The sequence below is a fragment of the Microplitis mediator genome, chromosome 10 (assembly GCF_029852145.1).
Source record: "Microplitis mediator isolate UGA2020A chromosome 10, iyMicMedi2.1, whole genome shotgun sequence".
Classification (NCBI taxonomy): Eukaryota; Metazoa; Arthropoda; class Insecta; order Hymenoptera; family Braconidae; genus Microplitis; species Microplitis mediator.
Genome location: NC_079978.1, coordinates 1,879,744 through 1,906,578, shown reverse-complemented (window position 1 = coordinate 1,906,578; position 26,835 = coordinate 1,879,744). Strand labels below are relative to the sequence as shown.

Below are 26,835 nucleotides of genomic sequence, written 5' to 3'. Positions count from 1 at the left end.
ATCATCAGAAGAAGTTTGTTAAAAATAATTATTTTAATTAAACGTAAAATACGACGTAACATAAACGCGTAACACGCTAAGATATCTTGAAAATCCTAATCGGGATCTGGATACGCAGCGCCATTAGACCGTTCAAGTCGTTCAATAAAAGAGTATGGAGATGCCATAAACTCGTGGGATTCCCGGTTATACCTGGAGTGCTTATGGTGTAGTTCTAAGAGTACGAGGGCCGGATGGAATTAAACTCGCGACGTTAATGCTCGTACAGTGAGTGTGAATAGCCGTGCACACCGACCGCGTAAAAGTCTACGGCTAAAGGGAGGCTGGATTATGTGTGCGATGCATTCTGCGTTGTACTGTTTTGTTAAAGTTATGCTTGTGTTTATGTCAATGTGCGTATACACGGAGAAAAATGTTGGTTCAAAACCTACTAATTTTTATTATGCTGTCGACGAAACTTGAAACAGTAAGGGAAGCATCCACAAAATTATTATGCTCTTATGAAAAATTATTATGCCGCATCACAATTATTATAATGTATGGAAGTAATTTTTATTAAATCTTATCGACAAGTGTCTCGCGCGTAGTAAGTATTATGATACAGCATAATAATTTTTCGTATGAGCATAATAATTTTGTGGATGCTTCCCTTACTGTTTCAAGTTTCGTCGACAGCATAATGAAAATTAGTAGGTTTTGAACCAACATTTTTCTCCGTGTAGACATTACGTGCGTGTGTACGTGTGTCATGCTGTGAAGAAGGAGGCGCTAAAAAGGCACGCTTATAAAATTGTACTCGCTCCTTTTATTGGCATCAACGCGGGAAATTATGTGTACATTCCACCCGAGAACCTGTTCTGTGGATTCAGGGATTTTGATGTCGTTTTAAGCTTATAAATATATATATATATACGTATAAATATATTTGTATGTATAATTGGAACGTTTTAAGTGTCGCAAATAATTTTTTTTTATATTTTTTTGATGATCGTCACACCCTGATATTTTAAAATATTTTTCTGCTCAATTTTAACTGCTCATAAATGTTGAATAATTTATTTTTTATTTAGGAAAAAAAATTATTATCGAATAAAAAAGTAAATATTTTAATTGAGCAGGTAAAAATAAATATATTGAGAAGATAAAAAAAAAATATATATATTTTTTTTTAGTCTTTAATGATAATTTTTGTCAAATTATGGGTACTTTGAAGTATTAAAGTAAAATATATATGAAGTTTGAAGTTTTAATTGGCTGGTTATTTGAAATAAAAGTTTGTTATTGATGGTATTGTTCGTATATAAAACAAAATGTTTATAGTGTAAGTGAAATAAAATATAAAATATTGTATTATATTAATATAATATTAAAAATAAATAACGGGCAAAAGGCAAAGCAATGCAAATGAAATATCGTACGGGGGAGCGTAACCGGAGCCAGGCGTCGACTTTCGACGGTAAAATATCACCGACGATTTATTCCGTGAGATAAATGCGCCACGCGGCTACACCACGGAATATTATTGCGGATGTAACAGTCAAAATAGAGAGAAGAAGTGAATAACAAAAAATAAAAATAAAAACAAAATATTTTTTAATCAGAAACCCCGAGATTGAGTTCCAAAACTACTGGGAAGAAAAGTTTATTTATTTATTATTTTTTTTTTCAAAAAAAAAAAAAATAATAATTTTTTGAAGACAGAGAGATTAAGGCCTGGGAATATGAAGTAATGATATAATGAACAACGACTGGAGTGGCAAGAGGAAGTGGAAAGAAAATTAATAGACACCCCGTGGAGGTAGTCTTCATCGAGGCTCTCGAGACGCGATTGATGGCCGCCATATTTGCTTTATGCGTTTCGAGGTGCCGGCAAGGTGGTTTAAGTCTCAAGTCCTCGGTTCTTCTCAATACTCTCGGTAGGCAGCAGGTTCCAATCCGACTCATCTTTACTTCTTATACATCAGTCTCTCGAGAGTGATTCTCAGCTCTCACTCTGCGGGCTGTCAACGACTTACGGTAATTGTTTGGCTCCCTGGGGTAAAATGCGCGAGAAATTATCGTTACTCGTTAAATATTTCTTACTCTCAACACGTCGCTCTTATTATCCTCCGTCTCATTTTTTCATCAGTCCTTTATTTTTATTAACAACTCACTCTGCTCGACACCGATATAATACAGTGTACACAGAAAAAACAGATATCTTGAGTCAAGAAAATATTTTTTAAGACAAACGTTTTCGGGAACCAAGTCAAGATTTTCTTGAGCCAAGAGAATTCTTTTTGGTCGGAGAAGATTTCTACTTTATCTGAGAAAATTTAGGTCTCCAAAAAAATTTTCTTGAATCAAGAATATTTACCTCCAGTCGAGAATTTTTTTTTTGTGTGTACCGAGGTATTGAGTTTACTTTTTAATAAATAAATAACGCGGGAATTCGCTATTAATATTTATGTGAAATCAATAGCGCGAATTAAGATTCCAAAGCAGATGTACAGAGCCATGATGCAGAGACGCTGAGCAGTATCACGAGAGGGAATTATTTATATTTATTAATTGAGTGATATCAATGAACTCACGAGCTCTCTACGATGCTCGTTGCCCGCTTGATGGGTTATACTTATAAATGAATAGAAACCACTAATATAACAGTGCTCGCATTGAATTTGTCTGGCAATGTGTGATTAAATAACGACGATCATGATTACACTGATGATGAGAATACACAGAAACCGATGATGGTGTCATCGTTAATTTTATTTTTTAACATCAATCATTGGTAACCCGAACTACCGACAGTTGTCACGAAAAAATACAAGTAAAATTTAAAAAAAAAAAATGTTTTTTTAAAAATAAAAACATTTAAATCACACGCAATTATCTTACATATCATTAATCTTTCATTTGAAAAAAAAATTTTTTTCCGACTATAAAATTATGCAAACTCTTATAATCCATGTTGGCTGTCGCTGTTTGATTCTTTGAAGACTTAAAGCAACGATTCTGATGAAAGGATCTCGTGGCGGACGATGGTTTAGTTTGACAAATGAACGTCCGAGTCATCTCTTGCGAGAGCGAAAGAACAAGAATAAAAAAGTAAATGAAAATAAAAGACGTAACCAACCGGGAGAATAGAGATAAAAAAGTAGTACAAGTTTTGGAGGTGTTCGGCGTACCGAAAATCTCTTTCACTTAAACTAAAATGTGTGCTGGTTTGAGTTTGAGTTTAAGGATGCTGTTGGTCTTTGGTCTCAAGTGTGCTGCTGGCCGCGGCGCGACGAGTCAGCCCGTTTAATCCTGATTAATGCCCTCGCTCGCTCGCGTTAATGCTAATGCCCAACCACGCCTGGTTTCTGTTTGCTCTCCGTATATACATATATATATATATATAAACGCGTCTTTATATTACTCAGCCTTATTCCGTATCCTACTCATCTCTGCTACTACGCCGTGTCATGTGAAATCTTCCGTAATCCTCAGCCGCTGCCGTCTGATAAAGCTGCTCTACCGATTTGAGACGGCAGGTAAAATTTGTTACACTTAAATATTTCAATTTCATTTGGAGCATTAAGCCATCCTTTGATTCGTTAACTCCCGATTCACAGCTCAAGTTTTATAATTTATTCAAATTATACTTTTGTAAAAAATGTAATTGGAATAAAAAAAAAAAAATGTTGATGTTGTAAATTATAAAATGACTTTCATAACTACTTATTTAAGTTTAGGAACACCCTCGTTTGTCGACAATTTATCATGGTTTAAACTAACACGTGTCGGTGTGCTCATGAAGCATATGTTTTCTGAGATGAAGGAAATAAGGAAGGAATGGATGTACGAGTTAAAGGATAGAGTTGGATAGATTAGTTGTTAAAGTAAAAGGCGATGTGAAGATGAGACGCGGAATCACCACCGATTACACCATCCTACAAACTGTGTATATTATATACCAGCGGAATAGAAGCGGCAGCATCATCACCAGTCAGCGAGAGAGTATAGAGTTGTGTGGAAGAAAGGAATTAAGAAGAAATAGGCAAGGGATAAAGATGGAGAGAGAGAGAGACAGTGAAATTTGCCCGTGGGGCAAGCATCTGGCCGTAATTACTAAATTATCCTTGAACAGCGGCGTCCACTAGCTGAGGAAGAGAATACCAGAGATCTTATCCACCGTATGATTTTTAACTTATTTTTTTTTATTTTCGTAGCTTTAATACCCACAGACGAGAGAGTAAAGCCGTCAGAAAAACCATTATTGGTCTGTTATATTCACTATTTTTTATTTCCCATAGTCTTTCTTACTTGCGTTATTACATATATACTCTGTACTCTGTATTCTTAAGAGAGGTCTAAGGCCACAAACACAATTACTTTTATTTACATCCCCTTACATACTCAATTTCACCGAGTAGACTAGAGGTACCGAGGACTCGAGTAAACAAAGTTACGACTGGATTACCATTAACGTTAAACGTTACTGAGATTTTACTAAATAAATTTTACTGCAAGTTGAGCTGCATTTAAGTGCTCGAGTTATTAATGCGGCGTTGCTGGAATACTTTGAAGGAAAAGTAACGTTTTGGGTGCAACATTTGCAAGCAACTTCGATATATCGAAGTCGAGGAGCTTTGCTGGAGAAGTTGGTGAGAGGTCAAGTGTAAAGACCGAACGTGTAGGGCCTGGATGCACGAGGCCCAGAAAAAGACGACAGAGGCGGCGCGTTGTGGGCACACTGGGGACTAAAGAGGCCAACATGTATGGCCGTACATCAAAGATCGGGCATGAAGAAGTTTAAATAAGATAAAATAACAAAATAAATGTGCAAAGAGATGATATAGAATTGAAGTTGGGCAGCCAATAGGATTTGTTTCGTCGGATAAAATAATATCGAGAGAGAGTTTTGTCTGGGCTGGATGATGCATGGTCGTGCCCAGTTCACGGCGTACCTTCGTGCGCTACTCCGTTTGCAAAGTTGATCGTCGTCGAATCGTGGACGCGAGGCTACAGGTCAACTTTTGCTGGGATACGATTTTAAAAATATATATCCGCGATTGTATGTCTCAATGTCTGGTTTATTTAGTTGTATAAAATATAAGTATCTACACCGTACAGCGCATACCCGAGGATAATTCTGCAGAATAAAGTTCAAAGTAAATTTATGTCTATTTATATTTACGTTTGATAAATCGATGAGTTGATAGTGATTTATGCTAATAAAATCATCGTCCACTGATATGTAGTTAATGTAAGTATAATAATAATGATAATGATAATGGTAATGAGCATAAGTGAGAGTAGAGAAAAGTTGCCAACAGGATAATCACATGAGAGTAGTAAAGAAGCCGCGAGTTATATATTCTTCCTCATCCTCGTCTTGTTCTTCGGGCTTATTGCGATCGGGTTCTCGCACCTGACAAGAAGAAGAGTGGAAAAAAAAGACATGAAGACGTCGTCTCCTGCTGGGAGATGGGCTCGAATGTTGTGTCTTACTTGACACCGTATATATATCTATATATCTATACATATTTATTGAAGTATGAATGTACGCTCGCAACATGTGTGTATATGTATTTTAAAGGTACATAAGAATACTTGAGATACGCACTACAAGTTACAAGTACTTTTGTGCAATAATTTTAATTTACATCGACAGCAATGCTTTTTATTTGGCTATAAATAATAAAGCTAAGAGTTTTAAGATTGTAGTACATACATAAGCGGAGGATGGGGGAGGAATCGATGGGATTTTTATTTTTGATGCTGGGTAGTCCTAAAAAAGGGATAGAGTCATTTATAGAAGGTAAGAGAGGGAGAACCCACCGGTGAAGTGGTTCGAAGAGGAGAGATTGAGTTACCAAAAGATAATCGGATGCACGCCCAACCGTGCGGCAAAAGCATCCCAGATACGCTTCGTATTCTTTATTCAGAGTTCTTTTATTATTGTGATCGTGTAAGGGTGTGTGTGTGTGTGTTTGTAAGTATAAGCGTATTCACTTTGCTAAAACTCTCTCTAAGACTCTCAATTTATATTTTATTTTTTATGAAAGCTTCTAATTTTTTTTTTAAATATAATCGGACATTGACTTGGATTAAATATTTATTAAAATTACCGAGATGAAATATTTGGCAATGGATGTTAAGTATTAAAATGTCTTTATAACAGATTGTAAAAAAATATTATGTGTTAAAAAAATAAAAAAATAATTAAAATAATCGTAAAATTTTTATTTCATCACTTCCGTCAGCTAACTGTCATTAAGCTATTGACAGTGAATAAATTTTAAACTTTCAAATAATAATAATGCTAATAATAAATATATATATGTAAATGGAGGTATGTGCTATTTTAAAATCGAAAATTTTATACGCGGATGCTTTTTACCCAGTACTAATGGAGTAGTTATCTTTACGATTGCGCGAGATGAGTAAAGAACTCGGCGGCGGTTTTTTAAAAAAAAATAAAACAAAGTTTAAGAAAGAAAGAAAGAAACTAAATGTAAGTTGAGAAATTGAAATAAAATAAAAAAATAACCGAGAATGTTCATTAAAACTTTTTGGTCGCTCATGTTCCAATTACTCATGAGGCAATTCAGCTTCATGAAGACGTTTCGACTTGTTGGTCCGCATGTTCATCAAGAAGGATCTCTGTGTTGGTGGTACACAGCAATGTACGTAGAATCTACTGTATAGTACACAGTAATGGAGCGTAAGGGAAGAGTAAGAAATTTAAAGACGCAATCATGATGATAGCGGATGCAGTGATTCCATCTGAATCACCCAGTCTTTAGGCTGCTGGTTCTGTCCTGCCTAAGATATTCTTGAGTGGTAAATTCCAGACGCCATAACAACTGCCAACGTACGTTTGTTTGGACAACTGGCATTATGAGATTTTATGTGATGTGAACTCTCTCAACATACACAGCCACTACCCTCACTCACGGATACACTTTTTAATTTTTATTTCATCTACTCCACTCGTTTAAACTCTCATTGCATATCTCCACTATCCAATTAATGCACTTTAATTATCAACCCATTAAAACTTTTTTTTCTTTTTTTTTTTTTTGTTATCTTTTTAAAATGAAACTAAAGTAAAAAACGGTTTGGAAGTTTATACTGGTAGCCTGACTAAATACTTGAAAAATAAAAAAAAATATATATATGTGTATATATATATATATATATATATGAGACAATAAGTACCACATGGCTGGCACATTTCTCAAGAAATTTAAAGAGAAAAGTCGACAAACTATCCTGTTTCCTTTTGGGTTTGCTCTTTTACTTTAAACTGAATATACATATAAAATTATATATATGTATATATGTGTATATATTTCTTGTCAACATGAATCACACAGAAGATGACAAGAGTACACGCAGCAAAACGACTTGGTCCAACTAAAGCACCGTAACTTTCTGAGAATAAAGTCCTCGAGGATATCCTTTTGCGTTTATATCAAATGTATATGTATATATGTATATTTAATATAACCCAAGGTACAGAGATTAAGTAGTAGGGTGAGCATAACACGTTTTAACATTAAGCGCGTGCACGCGTCTGAATTTCTCCGACATTTTAATTCACCCCTAGGGATGATTTAAAATCAAGTTTATCAGCGTGTACCATCGGTTAATTGTCTCACTTAAGTAATTAGATCACGAGACGTTTTGTTAAATTAAAAGAGAAAAAAGTGCGATCTCTTGTTAATTCAAATCCTAAAATAAACGCCAGGGGATTTTTATTTTACGAAATAATAATCGAGGTCGCCCATCGCCTCTCTTCTCTCTGTACTTTTTCTTCCCAGAAATAAACACCGGGACTTATATATCTATATATTTTATAACTGAACGAAAAAATAAATAAAATGTTAAACATTCAAACTATTCGACTCAACAAACACTCTTTGAGATAAGCCAATATTTAATTATATATCACGCCATAACTACTCGAGAATGCTTGATTGTCTCGAGATTAATGAGGAGATAATTGAATGGAGCCATAGTTTTTTTAAGCGTATTTACAAACACAAAGGCCGGTGTTTCTCAAGTCATTTCTCGCGCATCGATACAACTCAGGTCACGTCATTGTATATCGCGACGTATCATTCCTCAGAGTATCGCGTGTCTTATTCAACAATAAATACATGTACAAATATTCACACACACATCCATACGCGCATAAATAAATATAAATATATATGTAAGCTATGAAGTTACAGACTGCGAGCGCAAACGTTATTACTTCTCTCTTTATTTAATTCTCACTCTCTTTTAGAGTTTCTCTTTTAACGTCGTGCCGTATACGTTATGAATGCGTGGAATTTATCAATGGACGCGGTGGACTGATGATAAATCGCACGCCAAGGATCGTATCGCCGTCCATGCCGTACTCTGGAGACTCCGTAGTTCGTAACAACATTTTATAAGTCTTGCAGTATTTACTCCATTCCACGGTACCCAACTACAAGACAAGTTAAGGCCCAAACTAAAGACCAGCAAACGCGAAAGAACCAACACCGCGACTGCTAAACTTGTTACGCTTCATGCACATACATCTATCTACATATTTATGTATATATATTTATATGCGGGGATACTATGTTACTGAGAAGATACTGTGAGCTTTCTATTCCACAGTGGAATAAAGTGGAAGGTGAGAGACCGATGATATCACGAGCTAAAGAAGAAGCAACAAAAGATTGACCGGGTACAGTAGCTCTCCACGATTCTCCGCTCGATATCGCGATCCCGGAACATTAAATATCATCTCTATTTACTTTATACCCATATATGTGCACATATACATACATATATATATTTTATATTATCTTTTTATATTTATTTAACGCGTGTTATGTTGGCAAAGAAAGCCCTTTCACGCAGTTGTTCTTCGGTCAGTTATTCAATGCCCGGCAACGAATTCATCCTTACGGTTGAAAAATTGACCTATCATATTTCTATTCACGAAATGTATTTTCAAATGTAAGATGTTTATATATATGTATTTTTTGCCGAGCGTTATATTTTATTTTTTTAATGAGATTGAAATAAATGATCGGGCTGAGAGTGGTATTGAGAATGAGGTGGAAGGTACACAACATATTGAGCTGAGCCATTGTGTTGCATTGTGTTGTTATGTATGTATGTATGTATAAATATATATATATATGTATATCAACATAAGAGGATAAGAATAAAAATGAAAATAAAATATTTGATACGGATTTCCCGTCGGATAAGGAGGCGTTCGATGAACTGGAAGAGAACCCGCATAGTCGGTCCTTCATCTTGTCCAAGAAACCAAGATCCAGTGCAACGCCAGTTTTACGGCTCAACAAATATAATGTATGTATGTGCTGTACATATATTTGCGCAATAAAGATATTCATGGAGATGGAGGGACATATGTATACGTATGTACCAGAGTACAAGGAGTAAATAAAAGGGAATTCCCTTTATAAGATGTATATCTTGTTGGTTTTACGAGCAAACTTACACCCACGGTGTGTATTATAACTTGCATCAACTGGGGACGAATGTTGAGTGTCAATAATTATTTTTATTCCTACTCCATTATTTTCAGCTCAACCACCAGGACAAGACACGTTCTTTTAATTCATTTCAAACGGTTAAATATAAATGTTTTAATGAAAATCAAATGACTTCCGAGTATCTGAGTCCCGTGAGAACTAAAATACTCTGCGCTCTACACTCTGGTCTACACTCGCTAGGCAAAAATATCTTGACGTAATAAATAAAAGTGTTTTAAATAAAAAGTAAGCAGTCAGCGCAAGTTCGAGTAGATAAAGCCGCGTTTTAGTTTGGAGTAAAAATAAAGTATCGATACCGCGAGTCGGAATTACACGAGGTTCAGTCCCGTCGCTGCGCCGATCCCACCGCGTATTTTATTCCTTCTCGATCTCGATTCCTCATGCAACTATCACCCAAAATAAGTGAAACAAAAAGATAAAGAAATGTGTAACAGTAACGCCCCGCTGGTTTGTGATCTCGGGGCTTTATAAATTATCCGGTTGTTTTTCTTAGCACCCGAAACTCGGCGCCGGAAATTTTCCCAGTGTAAGTTATATTAGTGGAGCAAATAAATTTACCCCTTGGTAGCCACCGACAGGAATTCCGACGGTTGCAGCAATAACTCGAGGTGATTTTACGACGTTTTACACGAGCCATCTTCTCCTCATTCTCAGCTCATCTTCGTCTTGATCTCGGTGTTAGTCTCAGTGTTGGTCTTGCTCTTGTTCTTTCTCAGTAAATATGTCCCTATGAATTAACACCAAGACATCGTGTGTCTTTTCAGTAACTAAATCGCCGTTATAACGACGAGTTTACACGTCGTTCTACAATTTAAGATCCGCTAACGCATTTAAACTTATACCGTCTACTAAAATCCCTAAATCACCGATTCTTTATCCCGTAATCCATTTAATTGAGCAGACATGTAAAGTCAAACATTAAATTTTTTTGCCAGACTTTCTTCATGATATTTCATGGCCCAACTGACATCAATTATATCTATTTTCAATAATTATTTTTATTAAAAATAAGAGTACTTACGGATGAGGCGGCGGAGCGTGGAAGGCAGCCCTTGCGGCAGCAGCCGCGGCCGCGTGATGTTCCCATGCTACGGTGACTGCCGGATGGGGTGGCGGGGGCGGTCCATGGTGCGGATGAAACGGCGGCGGAGGCGGCCCATGATGAGGATGAGGGTGAAAGGCCGCATGAAATGCCGAGTGGGGGTGGTGCGGCGGAGGTGCAGGCGGCAACAGGGAAAATGTCTCCTGGTGGTAAGCCACCTCCTTCTCCGGCATCTTGTACTTACTCCAAAAGTTATCACAACTCCAGATACCAGACTCCTTCAACAATAGTCAAGAATTGTCCCTCTGTTTATTCAACATTATTTATTTAAAATGATATCCAACACTACTTAAATGTTTATAGAATTTAAATATTTTTATTTTTAAATAAACTCCGAAATTTAAAACAGTCCAAAAAGTCACTATTTTTATCTCGTAATCCAATTATCCATCATCATAAATTATTTGCACTAATTATTCACCTACACTTTATCACATTTTCAAAAATTTCAAAAATCCCGCCACTAATTCAAACTTTGCCGACGGAGACGCGGTTTAAATAAATTATTTATTTGAATAATTATTTTGTTATTTCTTCAATGTCTCTAACACGACATGGATATAGACCAAAAAATATATGTATATGTATATATTTATTTATAAAGACAAAACAAAGTGGAGTTTGAATTGAGCGAGTGTCACGGTGTTTATCCTCTGACGGGTATGGTGGTACTGAGTAGTCCAAGAAGACGGAGGGGTTGCCAGCAGCACACGGTGTCGTGAGTTGTGTGAGAGTGAGGAGGACAGTAAGCAATACAGAATACACGAAGACCGGAGATGGAGTATAGTAGTACTATATAATACGGCGAGGCGTGCGTTTGCTGGTCGTGTTCTTGCTCGTGCACCAGTGGGCGTACGACAGAGTAGAGAGTAGGTACTGTACGATACACCACCAAGTTACCGAGTTACCGAGTAGAGTTTAGTTGTGGAGTGGAGGCGCTGTTATGTTGGGAGAACGGAAAATTCTAAATAAGAGCGAGAGAGTAAAACGACCCGGGTAAAAAGCAGCTTTGCTCTGCTCCTCTCCTGCTCGACTGTACTCGAGTGGTATTGGGCTCAGGCTCAGCTCTTGGTTCTTCTCGATTAGGTTCAAAGTTGTTGGTTCAGTCTGTTACCGCCAGTGCGAACTCTGCAGCTCTCGGCTCTGTGGAGGCTGAAGAAGAGGACCGGAGACCTGGAGGGAGAACGCTGGTGGGGAATCGAGGAGGAATTGAGTAACGAGAGCAAGAGAGAGAGACTGAAAGAGGTGATGAGTGAGTAACGAGAGAGGGGACAATTGCCACGAGAACGCGTGTCAGCTCGACAACTCAACTAGCACCCACTGATTCTTCTTCACTTCCCCGGCTTTCTATTATTGCTCTCTTCGTCCTTCAACAACCAGCTCCGCTTTACTTGTCTTCTCATATATGTATAGTCCTATTCTTATTCTTATATATATGTATATTTATACGTCACGTTTCACTATTATAATAGCAGTTTGTTGTATTTCAGTTTTGAAATTTATTTCTCTACGGTTGCCGTACAATGACCGAACTATTATTGAAACTATTATCCGCTAACTCGTCTGATGCTCGTAGAAATATAAAAAATTATTATGATTCAATGTACCTGATAAATTTCCTTTCAAGATCCAAAGCCCGGAAATAGCAGGGGTGACATTCCAATGCTCCTGTAAAAAGAAAAAAAGGAGCTTGTTAGTACTCTCAGCTACTTCCGGTGGTCAAAATATCCTTTTAAAATAAAAAATTACTCTTGTTGCCGACCACCATTGTAACCATCGGCAGGCCAAAGATTGACTTCGACTTCCGTGACCTGATTGGGCAATAAGGGAGTCTATTTATTTTTTTTTCAATGTACCCGAAATTTTGTATGTCTACGTATTAGTGTTGTCGAAAACGGGCCTTGAACTGACGACATGTGAGGGCATCACAGTAGTGACACTTAATGGAGAGTAACAAAGCTGTTTTTTTAAATTTTATATTTTTTTTAACTTCCCGCTAAGAAATTTTAATTTTTTTTAAAAGAGAAATCATTGTTTTCAATTTGATTTTTGAAAATGGAGTTTTTAAGTTCTAGAGCTTCAAAGAGCTTGAAAAAAGTATAATGATGTTTTTCAAGAGCTCAAAAATAGAGGGAAGTTTTAGAATTTGATCCGTAGGGTCGACCGTTTTTAAGATTTTTTCTAGAAAATTCAATTCCAAAAAGATCATTCTATTTTTAAATCCTGCTCATAAATATTTAAGAAGAAATTTCAATTTAAATTATCACTAATTTCTTAGTTTAAGGGGATACGGTACCGGACCTCTTTCTCACACTCAGAAAAATAAACGGGACTGTCTTTGTTGCACTCGTAGAGTAAATGAGAATTTTAAAACAATTTTTCTCGGAGACGAATTAGAATTTTTGAAAATACGAAATTTCTAGCTCTTTGTTAAGGCTTTAAAAAACGCTAAAGACTCTCTATTTTAGGTTTCTAATGTTTGTCCGTAAATTAAATTGAATTGAAAATCGGTTACCGTTACCCCTTAAGGAGGGTCTATAGTAATTTTTGTCCAAACGTTACTCTCAAACTAAACCTCTAGACGCAAAACTACGAACGAGGCCCGATGCATTACTCTATAAACTAGCAGTCTACGTTTTGATTTTTGAAAAATATTCATTTGTTTAAGAGAAAAACGTGGACAAAGTTTCCATTTACTGCGCAAGTGCAACAAGGATAGCTCTGCCCATTTTCTAAATTTTTAAATAAATTTTTCCTATGAAATTTAGTAAATACCATAAAATAAATTAAAGAAGGATAATTTTTTGAAAATTATAATAATTTGGAATCAGCCGATAAATCGTGAAATTGAACAGAAAATAAAAATAAAAAATAAAGAACCGGAAGAGTTTTTAAAAGAAGCCGAAAGAGAGTGTAAAGTAAAAAAAAATAATTCGAAATCTTTTTCTTGAACCTCTGTCAACGAAACTCCTCCCGTTTTTCGCAGTTCCACGGGCCTCAAGTATCGTTAGGCCGCCGACACGACGTCGGGAGTCGGCGTCTGTTGTGTATACTGTTGAGTTTTTCAAGGAACACGTGTGGGCCTGTATATAATCACCACTTGTTTAACAGTTGCGTTGACACGGGTTCCCCGTGACGTTTGTTAAAGAGCGGAAATCGTAAGTAAACTTTTTGGGTAAGACAATGCGGATCGAATTACGCTGTCAAAGCTTTGCTGTCCATGTACTCACTGTACTGGTGCACCCGCGGTAATACCAGCCGTAGCAGCAGCACTGCAGCAGTGACTACATATCATGTTCTTTAAATAAGTTAAGCCAAAAAGTTTTAAATATGCGGTCCTGCCGAGCAGAGCGACTTAACTGCATCGGTTTACTATCAACATGTGTTTGTCCGTCCGAACAAACTGGTTTATAACTTCAGTTTAGTTGTAAAATCATTAATTTAACGTTTTTTTTTCTTGCGTTTCATTCCCGCAATGACAACCTACCACATCTACAAACATATTTACAAGAGGAATAATAAACATATAGTTTTTCATCGAGGAATATATATGTATAGACATAAATAGTGTACTATCATGTTTATTAATATTTATGTTTGGATATAAATAAAATAATGTAATTATGAATGAAAATATGTGTGTCGTCTTTAGTGAGCCGTCATCAGACAGGCGGTACTGGGAATAGAGTCGTAATCGCCCACACTTTTCTCCTGAAATGTCTCACACGCGCCCTTGTGTCCATAATCGTCTGGTTCGGGTTTTGGGACCTAATAATCAACGCCGCTCGAATGAGAGGGACCCGAATGGAGTAGAGAGTGCATATAGAGTCATTAACTAGCGGCCGTCGGCTCGTTGCGGTGTTATGTGTTGTTGCTCGAGAACCAGAGAAACAAGAGTCGACAGCCACACCTCTCTTTCTCTCTCTCTTTCTTGTTCCTTTTACGATACGGTTGTGTGATGCTCAATCGTCTCTGATGTGGTTACATTAGTATTGAGTTGAGTTGAGTTGAGTTGAGTTGAGGGTCCAGAGCATTCGGAGACCCAAGTCTGCTGAAATAATCACATCTCACATTCGAGTCGTCAATATGAGAAATAACTTAGTCGTTTCTCACTCACGTTCTCACTTTGCCGACAATAAAACACTTGGGTCCACCTTTACTTCGGCTCATTATTTTGCTGATTTCGGTGTAGAGTTGAGACAAGAGTCGGCTGCAGTCTCTCATCCTCGTCTCATTTTCGTCCCATGCCTCATTTTGCCCGCATCTGCAGACAGTGATGAGAGCGTTCGCTGTTGTGGGGACATCAGTGTGTTATAAAGTCAGCTTGTGATGCTGTAGTGTCTTGCTGAGCAACCTAATTACCGTTGAACGAGCTACAGAGTAAAGGGTGCGGGGAAGATAACGCGGCATAAGCTTATGATGACCAATGAGAGCGCGCGAAACGACAGTTTGCCAGATTCGTGGGACTCCCGAGTCCCATTTAGCACACCGGATGTTTCTTTCTAAATGGACCGCGCCCTAATTGGACCGCATCGCGAGACCTTTCGCTCGACGACAGCGACCACGATATCTCTCCTCTTTTTTCCTCTTCTTCATCATCTTCCCGTCCTCGTTGTCTTTGTCTACTACTCATTTATCCGTGTCCCGAACTGGTTCTCAGCCAACTCCTGAGATCCCAGACATGAAAGAGTCTGAGCGAGAAAAAAGACAGATAATAACGAGTGACTGAGCGAGCGAAAATCCTTCTTCTCTATATACGATTATATATATAAAAAAAAAATATATATATATATATTATATATGAGTCTTGCAAACACTGTTATAAAATGATTTTACGTGCAAACATCATCAGCAGTAGCAGCAACAGAAGTATCCAAGAGCGGCACTCACTGGAAAATGGCGGGAACAAAAAGCTCATGCACTCCCGCGAAGACGCGGCCAATCAGTCTGGCATTGCATTGCGTGCACACTAGGTTAATAAAAAGTGGTTACTGATGCTGTTGGGTGCTTCTGATTATTATTATCATTATGATTATGATGATCATGATGATGATGATGATGATGATGAAGACGGTGAAGTTCTCTCCCATGTAATCCGGTGTCAATGAAAAAAACCTCGCACACACTTACGTACCCATCACATCACCACACATTTATATATTAACAGCCAACTCGGCAACATCGCGCCGCTCGTTACGTCCAATCTGTGTCTATATGTATATGTCCTATACTATTTAATATAGTTGTAGGTATATGGGATCTCTACTGCTTAAAGAATGAGAAGACAGAGCTCAGCACTCGCTTTCTCTCTGTCTTATTCTATCTAGTGTCCTCCGATAAAAGGCGACCGTTTCGAATCGCCGACATCAATATTGTCGTATACGATGTCTCACTCAAGCTCATCTACATCTTGTGTTTCACAACCTGGTCCCGAGCGAGTAATATATAGTTAAATAAAATGTCTAAAGCTGAGGACACTGTAGGAGAGAATATAAGTGGTTTCGGGCATCAAAAACTAATTAACTCGCCTACGCCAAAGATTTTTATTACAAACAGCACCAGTATGCTAACAGCCTCGCTAAAAAATATAATCGAGAGCTCTTGTCCCGACTTGTGCTATTTTTACCATTTACATTTGATACATACAGACAAATATATATATATAGAAATGTATGTGTGTTCACTTGTAATGTTATTGGCGAAACATTAATGCACGTATCGAAAGACGTGAGAGTAAGTCTGGCCCTTTGGATCCGCGAACACGATCGCTGTTCCCCTTTGTTTAGAGTGGGGCAGCCAATGACGTCGTGGACCCTTCCACCTTGGTACCTGTTGGTCAGATAAACCCCACTCTCAAACTCAACAGTTATCTTATTCGTATCCTTCTACACCCGGTCGTCCTGCCGCTGATGATGATGATGATGATGATGCTTTTTACCTAGTCCTCTAATTTTAAAAGCAGCTTTGATCTGCCGCGATTCTGCCAAAAATTTAGTTATCTCCCTAATGTCAAGTAGCACTCCAACCTAATAATTTATCATCTCACATACTAATGTCTTGCTTAATCACATTTATATACATTATAATATATGTATATTTGAATAAGTTAAAATCTGTGTAAAATACAGACCCAAATAAATTAAAAGATTATTGTGTGCGTTGTAAATAAGTATATTTGTAGCTTGACTTTGGCATGTGAACTGCATTATTTCCTTCCCAAAAAGAGCCCGAGAAACCCGAGGCGTGGTTGGTTCCCAGAAATATAAGTGTATGAGTGGTTTGAGTAAGCGGGAGGGCATCGCCGAACAACGAAGGAACAAACGGGCCCTGAGGGTGGCACGGGCATGTATAGAGGAGTAGGTTTCACTGTACTCTGATGAATATAGCTATAATATAACTACAAGGGGTTTGGGGAGTTAGTCAGTTGCCTAGAGTGAGAGAGAGAGAAAAGGGCTGTGAGCAAAGAGCAGCGCGATTTCTCAGCCCCCCCGTGGTCCAAGCTCATTAACCGTGGCTGCATCTCTTTCTCTCTAGGTCAGATCTACTGAGTAGAAGGCTCTCTACTCATCTGAGGATCGGACCCGCCGCCGCCGTTGCCGTTGAAACCGCCGCCGTTGGCGTGACGTGCGTGCGCCCCGTCATCCTCTGGTCTCGTTGGCCCTCCCGCTCATCAGGTAGGAAAGGAGCCGCCTGGACCGACACGCAGGGTGCTAGCTCTTGTTCCTATATATCGACTTCAACATCCTGTATTAAATATATATGTATGTATATGTATACAACAAACTCCACTGGACTTAAATATATAATAAGTCGGCCGAAGAAAAATAAACCAGCATCAGTATTATATAGATATTTATATTTATGTATTTATATAGAAATAGAAATAGACTTAAAATTTCTCTTTTTAGTTTTTATTGAGACTTATATTTTTTTTTATCTAACTATTGACCGCTGGTGTGCGTTAGCTTACTATACGAGATAATTTGTAGCTCGTTGCCTGGGATTTTGGGAATGAGACAAAAACAAGCTGGCAAGCCGGAGAGATAGCCGAAGATATATGTCCAGTTAGTGTTATTCGTTATTGCCGGTGCCGAGAGTACCCAGTACCGTGGGAAAAATGAATACCACGCGGTGCCGTTGGTGGATAAAGAATAAAGACGACAACCGGACGGCAATGACAGCGAAAAAGACTTTATCCGACATAGTTAAGATTTAATAATCATTATTGTTTTATCTATTTCTACTTCTTTAATATCCTAATAATCTTCGACTGTAGAGTAAAGTGAAGATTCGAGTATTGTAGAAAACAGAGTCTCGTTAATCGTCTGGGTCGACACGCCTTTCCCACTCATCAACGCGTAACGATGGTCTTAATAGAGACGCCTCAGATATACCATTTGAGAGACACACTTCAACACCTCTCCCTTGTGTTGTCCATTTACTTCATCGTCACACTCTACTGATGCTAATAATAATAAACCAGCCAACCAACCAACTATATAAATATATATCGTGTGTATTTATATTTATTTGTATAGTTTTTGTTGGTGTTTGCACATATCACGGACGTTTAATCGCGATATACATGAGTCCAACTCCAACACATCTTTTGATATATATATAGAGCCCCTTAAAATACCGCACGTCGAAAAGTAAACAAGTATAAGTTTATGCCATCAAATTGATCCGGTCCCGAGAAAAGTATCGGTTGGTTAACGATATCGTTAACGGGAAGAATCGTGTGTACAGTCTGCGTGCAGCATCAGAATCATACTATACCAGAATTACATTACATTGCTACGTACACTTTACACTAGTGTGTGTAGTGAGAGTGCAGGAGTTTGGGAGAGAGTAAGAGTTATGTGACTATGGATATCTGGGGAAGGTGGAGTGGAGCCTCAGGAGTGGAAATGCGAATAAAAATACTGCAAGAGCAATTCTCCGTTGAGGGGAGTGAATAAAGGTAAAGGGGGCAAGAGTTTGAGAAGACGAACGAGAGCGAGAGAGTTAGAAGAGGATCAAAAGAGAAGAAAGGGCTTTTGTGGTGCCCATGGAGAAGACATGGAAGGGATGGAGGTGGCGCGAGGCAGACAGGTTGGTCCGTTCGCCACCCGGAGGCGCCCCAAGGTGGCCGATACTCGCGCGCCAGCGAGCCGAAAGCGAGAGAACGTGAAAGCACCAGGGATAGAGCCAAGTGAGACGCGGTGATCCTGAAGGAACATGGTGGCCTCGCCCCCACGCGAAGACCTCCTGAGAGACGGAGAGGTGAGGGCTCGACGGGAGAAGACATCACCAAACTGCAAACTTCGGACAACTCCAAGACCCATTTCTCCAATCCTTGGGATCTTATATTACTCTCTACTCTCTACACACTCTATACACTCTTATATATGTATATTATTCTTATACATTTACTGTACAATCTGCACCCTGCTGCTTTTGTCTTATGACGCGATATTCACATGTATATACGTATGTGAGAATGAGTATTACTATATATGCTCCGGGTTTAAGCCCGCGCGCACACTCGTAACTAATGACTCAATTAATCCCGGTTTTCGCTTTAGAGTAGTCCCAGACGCCTCGGTACCGTTCGTTTCACATTCGCGAAACTCGTTTTCCACTTGGCTAAATGAGCTGATTGAGTTAATTTGAGAAAATACCTTATCTCACACACACACACACACATAAATAAATATATATTTATATTTATATATTCAAAGTTAACAGTGGGACACCTATTGCTACATCTCTATGTATATAAATAATTTTTTTTTATCCAAATAGATATAAACGGTAGATCAAGAGACTTAATCCACAGTTGATTATTCAATGGACATTTGGTGTCTTTGGAAATATACATGTTATGTGTATCTAAATTTATTTATATTTTTAACTTTTTACATATTCTTGTAGAATTTATAGATATCCCTTTGACGCCTACACAAAAATAATAAATTAAATCCATCGAATCTTAATTAACGTTGCTTATATATTTCAGTGTACATATATATATATTTGAACGTTGGGAATTATTTATAACGTTTAACGGACCCCCAGGTATTCGCAGCGAGAAGTTTAACAGCGGTAGCATTAATTCCTGTGTAGTGTATACGACAGAAACTCTTTCACTAGCTCCATCTCAATACCCTTTGGTAGAGGCATTGCTGTGTCTCGACTTCTTTATATTATACTTCTTCTACTTTATTTTATTTTATTCTACTCAATCCTACACTCTCAACATGGCTGAGAGTCTGATTTGCTGTTGCCGTAGCCGGCTTTTTGGCCGCCGCGCGCGTTATATACGTCCTCTAATCATGGTCGAGAATACCGACGTGCCTGAAATAAGGGGAATATAGAGACGTCCTAGGGCCTGATTGCCGTGTTCGCGTGTAATATATACGTGTATATTATCCCCTCGTGTGTATGTTGACTGGAGAATAAGAGTGTAGGTGTATATGGATGTGTTACCGTCTGTGCACACGAAAACAAGCAGATTATGGTGGGAGGATGACAGCAGTTCTGCTAAAGCTTAAGACTTAACTCTAACACAACTTTATTCTCTCCTCTGCTCGTCTATATCGTATTATTAATGCCGGCGGAAACGGGCCTAGGCGTCCCTCGATCGGCGATATCTGACGACCCTCCTCCTTATGCCGCCAAATGCGCGAGTTCATGAACGACATGCGAGACACTTTGTACGATAGTCAAATGAATTATAAGTTTTTTGACATACCTAGCAATTTTTTGTCGATGCCAAATAATTTTCTGTGAAAAACGCGGAAATTCATCAATCAATTTTTGAAATTTCATTGAAGAATAATTTTTCCAAATTCAATTAGAAATTTTCTTTAATCAAATTTATATTTTTGATTAAGTCTAGATTTTTTTTACACTGTAAATGCAGGGGTTTATTTATTTCACCAAATATTAATATGATACTGAAGTTAGCAGACGTCTAATAATTTTTGGATTTTTTTTTAGACGATAGAAGATAAAAAAAAAATATTTGGAAAAATTGCGCCTGTAGTTTTTAAAATTTTCTACATGAGCATATTTTTAGTTTATTTTTTTACAATTGATTTATTGAATTACGAAAATCCAAAAAATTTAAATTGTCTGCTAACTTCAGGATCATAATATTAATTTGGAAATCTGCTATTTTTGGGTTGCAGAAGTCAATCAGGTGGTCAATGATGACTAAATATTTTTTTTTTGTTTCAAATTTGCTAACGCAGATAAAATTAGCATTTAAGAAAATTGCTGCCGACATGGCCCTTTTCTGATTTAAATTTTTCGGACCCTCTGCGCTCATTAGCGCAGATAGAGACAACACGTCGAAAAAAAATAAAATACATTTTACAAAACTGAAAATAAAGGCACGTGTTAGGTAAATTAGTATCCCAAAAATTTTTTCCGTTAAAAATTTAAGTAAAATACTCGGAAAAAATGAATGAGCGAATGAAAATTGAGGTAAAAAGGTTGAAGAAAGGTAATAGTTAGAAGTCATCATGAATTTATGAGTTGTATTGGTATAGTGAGCATTTTAACACAAAAGGTAAGAGAAGATGAGACGAGATCACAGTGAAAAATTACAAGGTTGACTTGTTGCCTTAACTTCACAGTAATTATCGACCATTTTTCAGATCCTGTAGATTAGTTACGCGTCACTCTTGTTTCTCTCCTCGGAAATTCTTTGTCGGTTTAACAACAAAATTTAGCCATCAATTTTCGAGACAACAAAGAAAAAAAATATTAACGACGTATACAGATACAGATATACACGTATGCGTATCTATATATGTTTCAAAAAAGTGGGCATTCGGAAATCTGAGAAAACGACAGGTGAACAGCGTGAAAATCGTTTGTGGCACTTTATCATTATTAGACGATTTTACCCACTATTTTTATTTCTGGGCACGGCAAACTACCGGAAATCATTGTTTATAACAAAGCTACGCAAACTGATTGACCTACACATTCTACGGTTATAATCTTATAATATATATGTATAAAACCCATATATATAATAAAGTAGTCAGCTATTTAATCTTTTGTGTAAAAGATTTCACAAGTCTGTTGATTTCTCGAAAAACCTCGAGCTCTGGGCCTTTAAAACACCGAAAATAAAAAAAATACGAGAAAAAAACATCTTCTCTATTCACTATAAACTAGAAATTCATAGTGAGTGTTAAGCAGTAAATTGTATTATCACGTCTCATCTCAAACGTTTCGGAAAAAGTTGTAATTCGTAGAAAAATTCTTCATGTCACTTTATCAATCTTTTAAATAAAATAAAAAAAATAACCAGCTAACTAAATGAGACAGTGAACCGTATACAGATTCCCTCTTGTGTTTTCTCCTCATATTTTTTACTCTCTCTGTCTCTCCGATCTTTGATTTTAAGATGAAGAAAAAAAATGCCTGAAAAAATGCTGTAGAGACGGTCGCGGTAATCGCGATAACGAGATTCCTCATCAGTGCCTATACTTTTCTATTACATAGACTACTACACACTCCGTTCCAGTCTTTAGAATTTAGATTTAGAAGCCAAGATCTCAACAAGTTAAAAAAATTTAAACTAAAAAAAGATGAAGAAATTTTTTTTTTTCAAACGCAAAAGAAAACGACGGGGGTGTAGGCTAAAAAAGATTGCCAGGGATCGTGGTTCCATAGTCACGATGAATTACAAGACTACCTGCCGAAGAGTAGTAGTAGAATAGTGGCTGCTACGACTTTAAACTCAAGTCGACTCTTTTATATATAAAAACACATACACGCATATTTTCTTATATACATATATAGCTATCTGGTGTGCTCTGGAGGCTCCGAAGACACAGAGAAATAGCTGCAGCCAGTCGAGGGTTACAAGCTTGCCTTATCTTCACTGGCGATCGGCACGATCCCTCTGTGGTCTCAACTTGCTGGCCAAGAACTCCATCCTGCAGCCTGTACTGGACTTTATCCAACCAAGACACCAAAAGCCAAGTGAGTTTCACCCGGTTCTTGCTTCATCTCGGTCCCCTGTCCAGCGAGATGCTGTTCACCATTTCGTGTGATGTATAAGTGTGTGATGCCGGTGTTGCTGCCGATGCTGCTGTATCCTCCACTGTATGTATGTACAGTCTTAGTCTCTTCCTTCTTCACTTCTCTACTCAGGGACTTTACCACGGCGAGTAGTAGGTGTCGGGAGCTGTACATTGGAGCTCGACGGCTCCTCGGAACGAGATCTCTGCCAGATAAGCCCAAGATTTCTCGTAAGGGACGCGGCGGAGCGAATTAGCGAGGACGCAAATTCGCACTTGGATTCACGCCCGACGAAAAATACTAAATACCGATACTCTAAGCTGAACTTTCTGCCTTCAAGCGCCGAGATAACCTTAAATGGAAACCGAAAGATTCCACTGATGGCTTAAACGAAAAAATGAATGATTTATTTATCGTAATAATGTAATTATTTAATTTTGTAAAATAGTTTTTAAATTATTACATAAATTCAGACACGTATTGTACCGAGCTGTAAAACTCTACAAATTGTTTTTTAAAATAAAAAAAAAGGCACGCAAGAGTGTAAGTATGAGTACATAATATAACTGCCTTAAAAGTGTATCTGGTATTTTTACTGCGAAAAGTAAGCTCGAGAATAAGAGATATAATAAAGAAACGTTATTGTTACATTTGAAACAACGTACAATAAAGATTGGAATGCCGAAGTGAATTTTTCCCCCACGGCACATGTTAAAAGTATGTTTTTGTCGGTTGGTATGAAGTAGTTCTTTACTCTTGACTCTCGAGAGTGAGAGAAGATGGGACAGGATGGTTTGGTTTGCTGTACAGCCAAGTAAAATCATCCCATATACTGAGCAGAGAGAAAAGCAGTTGAGTAGTCTGGAGAGCAGTTACGTTTCTCTGATCTCTCTTACTTTACTCGAGAATATAACATAACGACGAAAGAACGAAAACGTTTACGACTTGCCGACTTGCCGGTGTTGGTAAAGTGGAATGGGATGAGAGAATAAGAGGAGAGCATCAGAGAACAGCAGTAGACTTCTATATACTCTTCTTGTTCTTGGGGTTTTGTTTCTTCATCCCAAGGAGTATCTGCTGCTGCTGCTGCTGTTACTGGTGCTGATGCTGCTTCACATTGTTTTCCCTGTTTTTTTACTCTACACGCCTCAAGACGACGATGACCATAAGACTGAGACCAAGACCAAGAAGAAGAAGAAGGAAATCAAGAGCAAGACCAAGACTAAGACTGAGATATTTATCCCAAGGCATCTAAATCGCGAGAACCACGCAAGTCATCCAGCTGCTTTTGTTCCGTATTTACTCAACCCCCCGACGTTTCCGCTTGGCAAGAAAAACTAAAATTGATTAATCTCCGGTTGCCTTTAGCTTCCTCTGTCATGATATCCCTCAAGTGTTGAGAAATACGCTAATACGTTTATGTGCATGTGTTGCAATAAATTCAATTGGTTGATGCAACTTAAAATTTGCCACAGTGAGAATCGTATTTCATTGCGGTATTGAGTATTTTATTGTGCTGCTGACGATCGAAAATCACTTTTACCTGACTCTTGACCGTCTCTTTTCTTCTGTACCCTATACCTATCCAATATACAATAAACCTTCGTTTATTTTTTATTTTTTTACGGGGCGATCCGTAACAAATCACGGTACAAAAAGCTTACCAACACCCGCCATTTTTATCTCTTAATTAACTCTCATTCTTAAAACTTAATTATCAAAATTCACAAACGCCAAAACCGGGCCAGGAGGAACTAATAAGATGCCTTTAAAAACGCATATATAATAACAACAACAGCACCAATAATAATAATATACAATAAAATAAAAAAATTTTAAAAAGAGCGAAACTAAAAAATTCAACAGAACCCTAAAAAGGTAACAATCGGCAACAAGCAACCGGTAAATTTAAATTTAAAAAGGATTTCAAAAGACACAATGCCGACGATTTTTCGTTGGCTTAAGCCTTAACAAACGTCATTACATCGCCGTTGATTTCTTATGACGGCGTGTATATCGCTAAATTTGCTGTACAACATCCCACTGCGACAACTTACCACTACTCACCAAAGGAGAAAAAGAAGAAGAACTACACCAACAATAATAACAATAATAATAACAACAACAACAACAAGAATAAGAGTTTGTTATTGTCGACAAAGAACCGTAGTGGCGCTAATTACACTCACAGACGATTGGTCTACGGTACGAACTGCGAGTGCAAGTCAGTGCCGCATCTTGAACCTGCTCCAGCCGCTGTGGCGAATTGCCGGACCCGGTGACGTACCACATCCTGGCCGTGGGACCAACGAGATTATCGTCCCAACGCAAACGAGAATCGAGTCCTTCACGGATGTACACAGCCGTCCACAAACTTTTTCATACATCATGTTATATCTATATATATAAATTACACAATACCATTGCACTTGCAGTTACACTTACGCAGCAAGACTTAACGATACCATGAAAATCAATCCAGCAACATGCAGTAGTGTACCTGCCAGCAAGACTGCGTCGTACAGAGGCACAAGTTCGATTTCTCGGTCAATTCCCAGCGACAACGGCCACCGACAATGCTGCAATCACCGCGTGTCGCATTTTATTACCGTAAGTAAATAAAATACAAACATCTGATGTGAAACCGATAGTCACGCTTTTACACGTTTTATATCTTTTTTAGTTAATAACGTCGTTGCGCAGCATCAATTCCTCCAGATATTTAACCACCTCATGCTGTCTACATATTAAAAACCAAATACCTATAAATATATATATTATATTAAATTATAAATAATAATGACATTCTCAAGAGGAAGATAAATAGGCGTGGACTATAATTCCTTGTTATTTCCACTCGCGCGGTCAACCGAAATACAATTCTCTGTATATCGGTTCTCTCTTTCATACCAAATACAACCAACCAGTTTCCAGTTACAATCATCTTCATCTATCACCTTAGAAATTTTATTTTATTACTTTTTTTTCCCACCCAAAACTTCTTAAATCCCGGTCCCACATAACAAATATATGCCACTTGATGCTCGTGTACCCACCAGGTTGGTATACACGCCAGTTAATCATAAAATTAATGACCAGAAGACCAATCAGCCGCCGTGAAATAAATATAATAGTTAAACACTTTAATTTAACACGTAAAAAATATTTAGATACAAATATTTATAGTACGGATGTTGTATAGATGTTCCTGATGATGATGATGATAAACATCAGGTTTTAATGATCCTTTTAAAAGTTATTTCACCAGCACAATGTAATCCTTATTATTTTTTGCTAATACTTTTTTAAATATTGGCAATCTATAGAATTATTTAACGTGAACGACAACCATCCGAAAAGAACCAGATACAGAGAAAGAGAGATCTTGTCAGTCGTTAGCTTCTTTCAAGATCATTTCAGTATTTTTTCATTTGTTAGAAGTATATAGGATCTAGTTTGTTGGTACATTGTCGAAAATTCATTGTAATAATGGAAAAAAACGAGGTGCCAGGAAGTTGTAACAACAATAAAAAAAAAAAAAAAAAAAGAAGGACGAACATTGTTGGGCAAGTTAAGAACTGGGTGTTACAGCCTATCGATCTTGTTCGCGGTGGTCCTATTGTCGGTTTGTCAATGAGTTGGTCTCCGGTATAGACGAAGCCTCAAAGTCGACAGCGCTGCGTCTAGTCGTTGTCCAGGTGGATAATAAACGCGTTGCTTTTGTCGCCGACTAGTCAAGAGTGTTCCTACTGTTGAGTACACAGATGCGAACGTAGAGAAGCCTGATCCGGACCCATGACAAGCAGGTAAATCACTCGGATCTTCTTAATGTACTTCTATATAGATTTTACGAGTATAACTTTGACATTTATGTATTTATCTATTTTATTTTAATATTTACTATTATTGTATTTTTCTTTCCTAGCTAAATATTATTTTATTTTATATTTTTTTAATATTTTTCTTCGGGCATCTCATCAACACATTATTATCTGGCTCGTATCAACAGAAATATCATCGGAATCCACAAAGAAGTTATAATACGAATTTTAATAAATACATATATCACAAGGGATTTACTGAGAATGGATGTGAGAAATTCTTAAGTTAAACCGCCTATTTAAAATCTTCTTTATGCTTATTTTTTTTAACATCTCTTTTTTT

The 26,835-nt window shown here is 37.6% G+C and overlaps 1 protein-coding gene across 3 annotated transcripts in view; it reads right to left on the bottom strand.

Annotated features, from left to right (window-relative positions):
- The window catches only part of LOC130675366 (transcriptional activator cubitus interruptus-like), a 73,139-nt gene that overhangs the window by 43,766 nt on the left and 2,538 nt on the right, over nt 1–26,835 (bottom strand). For 2 of the 3 annotated variants that reach the window (XM_057480987.1, XM_057480989.1), the window contains exons 5-6: nt 12,252–12,312; nt 10,564–10,862 (exon numbers count right to left, since the gene is read on the bottom strand). In XM_057480987.1, coding sequence (XP_057336970.1) covers nt 10,564–10,817 — 254 coding nt within the window. In that variant the 5' untranslated portion in view covers nt 10,818–10,862; nt 12,252–12,312. Of the gene's footprint in view, nt 1–10,563; nt 11,625–12,251; nt 12,313–26,835 lie in introns of those variants that run through there. The other variant, XM_057480988.1, reaches the window with a different exon arrangement.